Source organism: Triticum urartu, chromosome 5, assembly GCF_003073215.2.
Source record: "Triticum urartu cultivar G1812 chromosome 5, Tu2.1, whole genome shotgun sequence".
Taxonomy (NCBI): domain Eukaryota; kingdom Viridiplantae; phylum Streptophyta; class Magnoliopsida; order Poales; family Poaceae; genus Triticum; species Triticum urartu.
Window position 1 is genome coordinate 3,151,679 of NC_053026.1, and position 11,345 is coordinate 3,163,023.

Consider the following 11,345-nt stretch of genomic DNA (forward strand, 5'->3'; position numbering starts at 1 on the left):
GCCATGGATGATGATATGATAGTAGGAGGGAAGAAAGATCTTGTGCAGATACACTCTGATGCATGGCACTGTCTCCTAGTTAAATTTAGCAGCATCTGGTTGTTGAGCCCACATTGTTTGTAATATTTAATTGTTGCTAATGTTGGGTTAGTTCCCCCATAGAGGAGGAGCTTTGGGTAGGGTACTGGTGCTATCAAAGGTATGCATGAGTAGTAGTAGTATATGCTGTTGGTGTGGATTAGTAAGTAGTAGATCAGATCTTGTTTGTGATTAGCAGCCATAGTTTAGGGCCTGTTTGATTCTAAATAAGTCACCAACTTATAAGTCGAAAAGTGAAAAAAGTGACTTATTTTGCCAAACAGACCCGACTTATAAGTCATCCCAACTTATAAGTCATAAGTTGCTCTACCCCAACTTAAAACTTATAAGTCACCCCTTTTGCGTGGATCCCACCACCTGCATGATTAATTGGTGTGGAAAGGTGTGTCAGGTGACTTATAAGTCAGGTGACAACCAAACAGGCGTGACTTATAAGTCACTAGTTTTAAGTCACCTGACTTATAAGTCGGGTGACTTATTGAAACCAAACAGGCCCTTAGTAGTAGTGGTTAGGCTAGTGTGGTGGGATAGGGGTAGCCATGTTAAATTGTTGGGCATTGGTCAGAGTGCCAACCAGTGGAAGGGAGGAGCAGAGGGAGTTTGGTCAAAGTCCACTGGCAGGACCGAGGCACTTGCACTATTTTTAAGCCTCAAGTTGTTTTTTTATATAAGAGGTGTTAAGAATATTGTGAAGACCTATTTTGTTGGAGTTTTCTCCAAAAAATTGTTTTTTCTTTGCACAGCTACATCGTAGTAATATACTATGATAAGTACTCTCCTTTTCCTTTTACTCTGCATATGAGGTTTTTCTGAAGTCAAATTTCATAATATTTGACACTAAAGTTATATGATACGAAAATTAATTTCATGATGTTGATATCATACTATGAGTGTTGATATATTTTTCCTATAAAGTTGCTCTAACTTTACTAAGTTTGACTTTGGATATATCTTATATGCAAAGTAAATAAAACAAAGGAGGGAGTATGCGTGCCTGTTGCTCGTGGCCGGTGGCAGCGAGGGGGATCCCGGTGCCTTTGCTCCAGCTAGTAGTTTAGGTTAGTTTTTTTTTGTCCTTGCAGGTGTGACGCTTGGACGGATGGCGGCGCTTCTTCTTCGAGTTTGTCTTCCGGGCTCCTATCCTCATCAAGTTCGTCCATATGGACGTAGTCGGTGGAGCTTCGGCGTAGATTTCCGCCGTCTTCTTGGGGATATGAGGTTAGGGTTTCTTGACATGTGGAGTGATTTGTTGTCAAGTGCTTCAGATCTGTGTAAGGGTTCAACGACGATGACTATGGTTCTAGGGCGACGGTACTTAGGGGCACTGCACAAAGACTTCCTGGCTCTCATCGACAGGGTCAAGCCGGCTCCTGTAAGGAAGCGGCGCCAACGCCAGCGCGTCCGTGGAGTCATCATAGACAACTTGTAGTTGACAGGCACATCATACCGCTCAAGGAATAACGCCGGAAAAGCCCGGAAGGGATTAGTCCGAGAAGAAGACGGAGGGAAAATTCTGAAACTTCAAAAAATGCGATTCATCATGTTTTGAGAAAAAAATACTAATAAGAGTACTGTATTTTCTGGGTTATTATACATTCACTATAGAAAAAAAATGGGGTAATGTTTGAAAAAACATTTCATATGGATGCCAGTTTATTTTTAAAAAAACTATGTAGTACTATCTTCATTTCAAAATAAATAAGTGCCTTAACTTTGTAGTAATTTTAGTACAAAAGAGTATTACTTGAGACATTTATTTTGAGACCAAGGAGTACTCTTTTCGTTCGAAAAAGCTTGTTTTTTAAATGGATGTGATGTGAGGGACGATATTTTTCGGACGGAAAAGGAGTATATAATAAGGTGAAAGAAAGCAATGATCAACTCCAACTTGTCCGCAACACATATCGCCTCCGCCCGTCCCGTCCGAGTGTCGTCAGTGAGTGAATGAGTGTGCAGCTGAGCTGGGTTGGTTCGTCCCCCCTGGCCTCCTCCTTTCCTTTTCTTTCCTTTCCCCCTTCTCCGTCCGTCCGTCCGGCTCCGGCTCCGGCTCCTTTCCCCACGCCACCGCCGCGCCGCGCAACTCCGGCGCTCTCCCCGCAAGCAAGCAGAACGAGCGCAGGTATCTTCTTCCTCTTCTTGCTCGGTCTCCGCTGGTTCTGCAGCACGGCATCCCCTTCTCCCCGCCGCCTACATCGGCCATGGCAGTTAGGGATCTCCTTCTCCTGGCCCTTTCTTTACCTAGATCTGGGAACCACCCAGCAGCTGCGCGCGGTTTTTCCTGAGATTCGCCTGCCCTGCTAAGCTCACCTCAGCTCAGCTCAGTCCCCATACCTGGTTCTGGGAAGGCAGGGATTAGCATAGCACGCTAGGCTAGGCTACTCCGTCTGAAAAATCGAAATGCCACAGTTCGTTTGGGAGTAGCTATTTTGGCCGCTTCTTCATCCCACCCACCAGTTTTTGGCTGCTTGGACAATTAGATTTCTGCACCTCTGGGCTCAACGTGCATCGGTTCAGACACCCATCACATTTGCTACGGATGCACCAAAATTTCCTCTTCTTCATTTAAATTTGTTCATGTGCACTCACTCACCGACGACACATAGCCACTTAGATCTTTTTATATATTTTTTACAACTCTGCGCCGAATGCATATCAAATCAGACACCTATTGCGCACTATGGATCTGTTTGTAATGCTTAGACAGTAGACACCCAAGCATACCATCACATACAATGGATGCACCCGAATTTATCTTCTCTTGTTGTTTTTCTCTGCTAGTTCAGTAGTTCTGCATTTTCTTACAATATATCCCCTGCTCCCTGCTACCTGCATCGGCCATGGTTTAGGTCTGGCAGCTAGGGGTCTCTCCTTTCCTTTCCCTGTGGTTTACCTAGGTCTGGAAACCAGCCAGCAGCTGCGCTTTTGCCTAAGATTTGCCTGCTCTGCTAAGCTTGCTCGCCATACTTGTTAATTAGGAATAGCATAGCTCCACCCTACCTCCCTCCCTGCCCCTGCTAGCTAGCTAGGCTACTCGCGTGAAAATTGAAATGCCGCAATTAGTTTAAGAATAGCTATTTGGACAGCTTCATCCCACCAATTTTTATATCTACACTTGCTTTACCCTAGACTACTTAGATAAGTGGATTTCTACAGCTCCGCGCTCAATGTCTATCAATTCAGATAACCATCACATTTGTTATGGATGTACCCAAATTTATCTTCTTTATAGTTGTTGTTTTCATCACTTAAATAAATCTAACTTGCTTCATGACATAATTAGTTTGAGAACAGTTATTTAGGCTGCTTCGCCTGACCAATTTGTTCATCTATCTACACCCTAGCATGCCTGGCTACTTAGATAATTAGATTTCTACATCTCCGCACTCAATGTGTAACAATACAGATACCTATCCCATACCACTATGGATGACACGTGCCCAAATCTATCTTCTTTATTTTTTGTTTTCTTCACTTTAATGAAATGAATCTAACTTGCTTCATCACATACTATGGATGTACCCTACTTTATGTTATTTATTTGTTGTTCTGACACTTCATCAAGCTGTTTCTCTGATTTTTCTTTGCAGGGAACAAATGCCTGCCAGGACGACGACAACGACTCTCTAGCTAGACATCAAGCCTCCAGATTAACTACTAAAATGGAGGGCTGTGACTGCATCGAGCCGTTCTGGCCGACCGACGAGCTCCTCATCAAGTACCAGTACATCTCAGACTTCTTCATAGCCCTCGCCTACTTCTCCATCCCACTCGAGCTCATCTACTTCGTCAAGAAGTCGTCATTCTTCCCCTACCGATGGGTGCTCATCCAGTTCGGCGCCTTCATCGTCCTCTGTGGGGCCACCCACCTCATAAACCTCTGGACCTTCACCATGCACACCAAGACCGTCGCCATCGTCATGACCGTCGCCAAGGTCTCCACGGCCGTCGTGTCCTGTGCGACCGCCCTCATGCTAGTTCATATCATACCCGACCTGCTCAGCGTCAAGACGAGGGAGCTGTTTCTCAAGAAGAAGGCCGACGAGCTTGACAGGGAAATGGGACTGATACGCACGCAGGAGGAGACGGGGAGGCATGTCAGAATGCTCACCCATGAGATCAGGAGCACGCTTGACAGGCACACCATCTTGAAGACCACTCTGGTTGAGCTCGGGAGGACGCTGGGTCTGGAGGAATGTGCCTTGTGGATGCCATCACGGAGCGGTTCTAGCCTTCAGCTAACTCATACTCTGCGCCACCCGATCCCGGGTGGCTCGTCTGTGCAGATCAATCTTCCTGTTGTCAATCAAGTCTTCAGTAGCAACCGGGCGATCATTGTGCCGCATACGTCTCCGTTGGCAAGGATCCGCCCTGTTCAAGGCCGGTATGTCCCACCGGAGGTGGCTGCTGTGAGAGTCCCCCTGCTGCACCTTTCAAACTTCCAGATAAATGACTGGCCCGAGCTTTCGGCGAAAAGCTACGCGATTATGGTTTTGATGCTCCCGTCTGATAGCGCGAGGAAATGGCATGTCCATGAACTGGAGCTCGTCGAGGTCGTCGCCGATCAGGTTGCTACTACACTTTCCCTGATGCTATATTGTTCATTTCTTGTTCTTATTATTGATGTGTAGCTAATATATTGTTCTGATGGACATAAATCAACCTTCTCTGTGGTTTTTTATTTCCCTTTTTTGGAATTTATAGTCCTTGAAAAACTATTCTGTATGCAGAAATTTCTCATGTGCTGCATTCCATTCTGTTTGTGGTTTAATTTTTAATAGATTGTGCACATAAAAACTAGTTACCTAGATACGTACATATGCATGGTGAACTAGCATTCTACACTGCTCTAATGAGGTCCTGTATGGCACTATTTTCCTGATGTGCAGCTAATATATTTTAATGAGCATACATCAACCTTCTCTGTAGTTTTCTTTTCTTTCCTTTAATTTTTCATTTTCAGTGGAAATGCCCTTTATAAAGAGTTGTAACAGGGTGATCCTCTGAATAACTGTTACCTGCAGTTGGCCTTTAAATGAAGCTGGGCGTTAAACCTTTTATCTAGGAAAGAATTACAGTCCTTGGAAAACTATTCTGTATGCAGAAAATTTTGTGCTGCATCCATGTTGTTTGTACTTCAGTTTTTACTTAGATTGTGCACACAGAAATACAGATATGCATGGTGAACCAGCTTTCTACACTGCTCTAATGAGATCATATATGGTACTCTCTGCAGGTAGCTGTTGCCCTCTCTCATGCTGCTATTCTTGAAGAATCCATGCGAGCACGTGATCTACTGATGGATCAAAATGTGGCCCTAGATTTAGCTCGGCGAGAGGCTGAAATGGCAATACGTGCTCGCAATGACTTCCTAGCTGTGATGAATCATGAAATGCGAACCCCGATGAACGCGATAATAGCCCTCTCCTCCTTGCTACTAGAAACTGAACTTACCCCTGAGCAGCGCCTAATGGTGGAAACGGTGCTGAAGAGCAGCAACCTTTTAGCGACACTCATCAATGACGTCTTGGATCTTTCGAAACTCGAGGATGGTAGTTTCGAACTGGATATAAGCGCATTCAATCTTCATGCTGTTTTCAAAGAGGTTTGTACAAAAATATATCGCCCTCCCAACCACCTAATACCACTGGTGATGCATATTACTCTAACCTGAACTTGGTATATGGCATTGCAGGTGATGAGTTTCGTCAAGCCGATTGCAGCCATAAAAAAACTCTCTGTGTCGGTTATGTTATCCCCTGACTTGCCTCTATCTGCCATCGGTGATGAGAAGCGACTCATGCAAACTATTCTGAACGTCTGCGGCAATGCCGTTAAGTTTACCAAGGAGGGCCACATCTCGCTCTTAGCATCGGTTGTGAAGCCTGACGCTCTAAGAGAGTTCAGAAGCACCGATTTCCATCCGGTCGCGACCGATGGACATTTCTATGTAAAAGTTCAGGTAAAGATCGCATTGCAGAAACTCCATGCTCTAATCAATGTATTAAGCGAGAATGGCACGTGCGAGGATCACATGAAACTCTGTGGTTTCAGGTTAAAGATACAGGGTGTGGCATCAGCCCTCAGGACCTATCCCATGTGTTCACAAAGTTTGCTCACACGCAGAGCGGCGGGAACCAGGGGTACAACGGCAGCGGCCTCGGGCTCGCCATTTGCAAGAGGTATTCTACCAATGTCCTAACAGATTCCCGGCTTGAACGGCCGATGGGTCGGTCGATGACATAGTGACTTAGAAACACCTGAACGTGCAGGTTTGTGAGCCTGATGGGCGGGCACATATGGCTGGAGAGCGATGGGGCCGGAAAGGGCTGCACGGCGACGTTCGTAGTGAAGCTGGGGGCCTGTGACGCGTACCAGCAGCCGGCGGTCCCTCTGGTGTGGCCGAGCCACGCCGGCTCCGACCCGTCTGGCCCGGCAGCGGCGGCTCGCTGGGAAGAGAGAGGGCTGTCTAACCTGAAACCTAGGTACCAGAGGAGTATATGACATGATAATCAAAACCGATGGATCATCGTCTAATTTTGTGGTCGGGGGAGGTAGGAGATGGAATGGAAGGTGTTTGTTTGTACACATGATGTAAAGAAGATGGTGATTGGCGCGTCCTGTAATCTGATGGATGTTGCTGTGCGGTTAATAGTGCATGGCAGCAGTAGGGTACAGTTGTTGCATCTGACTGATGATTCTGCTGCAGTGCAGTGCTGGCCCAATGTTGCAAAGAGTTGGAAGCCCATTGCAGCATGCAGCAAAGCACCAGCAACCAATGTAGTACATTATGCAGAGTTCTTTCCAGGATTTGTGAATTGTCCAAGCCAGTGAAGACCTCTTGCAATTTGGATCCCTCGGTTTCTTCCATTTTATTTTCCGATAGATAATGGACTATTTTCTTGATGCATAACTCTGGCATTTGCAACAACACATCAGCTGTGAGGCTAGGCAGAATAACTGACCATGAAATGGGTCCAAATTGGCAAAAACAGCACGTGTACCGTGGTTCCTTGAAAGTGAAAATCGCACAAGCAGGGTTTGGAAATATGAAGAATGCATTCTCCCAACAAAAAGATAATGAATACATTTACTACTTATAATATCATTTCATTTTTTTCTATTCCTTAGAAACCAGGTACTATTTGCTAAGACAAGAATAAATATACTAATAGCAAGCATGATATTTGCAAAACCAATGCCCTTATCTCTGGCCAACTGGCTTCATTCACGCCAAATAAACAACATCATATAGCAGCCATGAACTGTTGTTCATTGTCCTGAAGCACATGTACAAAGTAACAAACACAGTGGTAGCTCCTGGAACTAGAACCATAAGACCAGCAAACTGGCAACATGATTATTAGCAAAAAGAACGAGAAGATGCCACCGTGGCTTCTTCAGATTTCAAAGGTGAAAGGCCTCAAGATCAAGGGAAAAGAAAGACAAAATAATCCAATCCATCTTTTCTGTCACCGAGCTAATCGCATCAGACCATTCCACTATTGTCCTATCCTCTTGATTGATCATGTTATCAAGAAAGGAGTAACAATATGCATCTATAAACACTTCTAATATATAAGCATAACAACTGCAACTGAATAAATCATCTCATAAACATACTTAAGATCCACCATAAAGATAAATCATCGATTTTGTAACCATGTAGGGCAACTTGTACAATCTAAATCAATGAAAGCACATAGTCGCCATACGAAGCATACTATATAATAGTGCAAAAATGCAAATGGTTATTGCTGATGGATCATCACTATAGGGTCCAATAGGGTAGTGCAGTAGAGCCAGGGCCGACCTAAAGGCCAGGCAGAAGGGACAACCGCCCTGGTCCTCGCGAGAGAAGGGCCCCAAATATGAATTATATGTAACAACTATACAATTATACATTACACTTAGAAGATTATTGAATACATAAAAGAGAATCTCAATTTGCATGAGTGCAAGTTCACACTGCATATTAATAGTTTGTAGAACAAACCAATCCGACTGGTAAAGTTGAGTTTAATTACATTGCTGGTCTCTCTTTACGATGGACGTCTCAGTATCATAATAAAATTTATGATAACTAGATTTTTGTGTTTAAACGAATGCACAATTTTTCATTTGAGAAATGGGTAGGAGATCTTAGATGTACCAAAGAAAACCAAGTAAATCTAAACTAGCATGTCAGATAATCGAATCATATGTCAAACTACGATCGAAAATATTTCATGTTCTTCTATTATTATAACGATGGTCCTATTTTGAATACAAGTACAAAATCATGCACATGTTGCCAACCTATTACGAACCCAACTTGCAAGTCGTATTTGCCATGGCCTAGAAATTTCTATGAATCTATTTTCCAACATACACCAGAAACCACTATTAAGAAATTGATTAGTGTGTATGATTTAGAAAATATCTACCACGATATTCAATATCATTAAAAGATATATGTACACATGCATAGATATGGTATTGGTTTTCCTGTCCTGTGTCAGCTAGCGTGATTCTATTGCTTCTGTTCTGATCATCGTCGAGATACTTGTTGTGCTATGCCACGGAATTGCGAAGTACCCCTCCACGAGACTGTTAAGTTCACAAATAAATAAATGATGCAATTGGGGCAGTCGCAAAAGCCACCACCCACCCAAGCTCAAATGGTCCTTATATGAACATTAAAAATAAAAAAAACTGATTTTTTTTGCAACATACTTTAAGAAATTTTAATTTTTACCATGCCTTTCACCAAAAAAAAATCAGTGCTCTAAATGCGTTTGAAAGCAACATTTTCAGAGCATTGGTTTTGTTTTTTGTACCACGCCTTTCACCAATATCATTTCATGATGAAATTTTGCATGCACAACAAACATTTCTTAAAGTATGCCACAAAAGAAATTAGCTTCTCAAAATGTTTTCTATTTTTTTATAATATTACGTTCATACCAAGAGTATTTGATACTAGGTGTAGAAACTCCACATTCCTTAACATCCTTTTGATATTATAGCAAATATGCTCGTGCATTGCACAACGGGAGAAAACAATCAAATTATGCTGAGATAAGGAATTTTAAAATGTCATTTCACAAACTACGTCTGAATCATGTCACAGTGAGATAAGAGACTTTTAACAAGTCAAAAACTGAAAATGTGATGGTCTCATCACAACTTGATTTCCTAAGGCGCCACAGTGAAATATTTTATGGCTAAGCAAGCTGCATTGATGAACCCTGCGTGAGCTAGACTGATGAACGATGTGCCTCGCGTTGGCCTAGCATCACAGTGTTTTTCATGACTAGTAAAACTATAGTACAAGAATAAACATAGGTATGTATGGAGGCAAATTAGACATTTAGTCACTTTCATATAGCTTACAAAAAATAACCCATAAAAGTTGTGTGAATTTTTCTAAGGCAAGCGTTGTATAGAACACAAAAACCCTTTTTTAACCGATGAACGATGGACTAAATAAAATCATAAAACAGCCTCTACATATCCCCTAAAAGAGCTCTATGTAAGCGACGGTTCGTTTTGTTCGTTATTTACATATCTGTTTAAATTTTGTGAATATTTTCTAAAATTTGAAATTATTTTAAAATTGCTAAATATATTTAGAATTCACAGTCACTTTTTAAAAATCATGAACATTTTTTTGAAATCGTGATTTTTTTATAATATGCAAACAATTTTAAAAAATCTTGAACATTTTATGATTTTCCTACCATTTTTTGAATTCATGAACATTTTATGATTTCTCAAAAAAAACTTCAACTCACAACTTTATGAGATTTGGAATTTTTGGAAATCCTAAATTAATTTAAAAAAGGAAAAACATAAACATAAATAAGAAAAGAAAAGGCAAAAAAGGAAATGAAAGAAACACCCAACCTGAGTCTTGGAAGCTATTGCACACCACGTTTTCGTTTCTAAAGTATGCTGTCGAGCAAGGACTTGATTATCAGGCCTATTTCACGAACCGACCTAGGTCTCACGGGCTACAGGGATCAGCGGTTTGATGCTATCCTTTAGGTGCATGCCGGACTTTAGACCGGTACACACCTTGAGGGCTACTAGCTATACATCTAGGCAGAGAATGAATTGCACAAATCAAAAAATTAGCAAAAAACATTCGAAGATCGAGGTGGTGCACCACCTCGGAAGCAGTCCGGCATAAAACTCTAATGCGAATGGATAGTTCCATAGAGAATATTTCCGTCATTAAGCTCGGTTGAAATCCTTCAAACTTTTTCAATACCAAGGTAATCTATGACACCTCGGATTTAGCACCGACAGCAGATGTTGGAAATATGCCCTAGAGGCAATAATAAATTAGTTATTATTATATTTCCTTGTTCATGATAATCGTTTATTATCCATGCTAGAATTGTATTGATAGGAAACTCAGATACATGTGTTGATACATAGACAACACCATGTCCCTAGTAAGCCTCTAGTTGACTAGCTCGTTGATCAATAGATGGTTACGGTTTTCTGACCATGGACACTGGATGTCATTGATAACGGGATCACATCATTAGGAGAATGATGTGATGGACAAAGACCCAATCCTAAGCCTAGCACAAGATCATGTAGTTCGTATGCTAAAGCTTTTCTAATGTCAAGTATCATTTCCTTAGACCATGAGATTGTGCAACTCCCGGATACCGTAGGAGTGCTTTGGGTGTGCCAAACGTCACAACGTAACTGGGTGGCTATAAAGGTACACTACAGGTATCTCCGAAAGTGTCTGTTGGGTTGGCACGAATCGAGACTGGGATTTGTCACTCCGTGTAAGAGAGGTATCTCTGGGCCCACTCGGTAGGACATCATCATAATGTGCACAATGTGATCAAGGAGTTGATCACGGGATGATGTGTTACGAACGAGTAAAGAGACTTGCCGGTAACGAGATTGAACAAGGTATCGAGATACCGACGATCGAATCTCGGGCAAGTATCGTACCGCTAGACAAAGGGAATTGTATACGGGATTGATTAAGTCCTTGACATCGTGGTTCATCGATGAGATCATCGTGGAACATGTGGAGCCAACATGGGTATCCAGATCCGCTATTGGTTATTGACCGGAGAGTTCTCGGCCATGTCTGCATGTCTCCCGAACCCGTAGGGTCTACACACTTAACGTTCGTGACGCTAGGGTTATAGAGGAAAGTAGTGTATGCGGTTACCGAATGTTTTTCAGAGTCCCGAATGAGATCCCGGACATCACGAGGAGTTCCAAATGGTCCG

At 42.5% G+C, this 11,345-nt stretch overlaps 1 protein-coding gene across 1 annotated transcript; it reads left to right on the forward strand.

Annotated features, from left to right (window-relative positions):
* The first annotated feature begins 1,987 nt into the window (after nt 1–1,987).
* On the forward strand, nt 1,988–6,931 carry LOC125506718 (probable ethylene response sensor 1). The gene is made up of 6 exons (XM_048671457.1): nt 1,988–2,218; nt 3,687–4,664; nt 5,333–5,701; nt 5,792–6,058; nt 6,151–6,278; nt 6,369–6,931. Exons 2-6 carry the CDS (start codon nt 3,759–3,761, stop codon nt 6,598–6,600), a joined length of 1,902 nt encoding a protein of 633 aa, XP_048527414.1. The 5' UTR covers nt 1,988–2,218; nt 3,687–3,758; the 3' UTR covers nt 6,601–6,931.
* The last annotated feature ends 4,414 nt before the right edge of the window (nt 6,932–11,345 follow it).

Coding starts and splice junctions, on each gene's coding strand:
- LOC125506718 (XM_048671457.1), top strand. CDS start 3,759: ATGGAGGGCTGTGACTGCATCGAGCCGTTCTGGCCGACCGACGAGCTC. Junction 4,665..5,332: donor TCGAGGTCGTCGCCGATCAG/GTTGCTACTACA, acceptor TACTCTCTGCAG/GTAGCTGTTGCCCTCTCTCA. Junction 6,279..6,368: donor GGGCTCGCCATTTGCAAGAG/GTATTCTACCAA, acceptor CTGAACGTGCAG/GTTTGTGAGCCTGATGGGCG.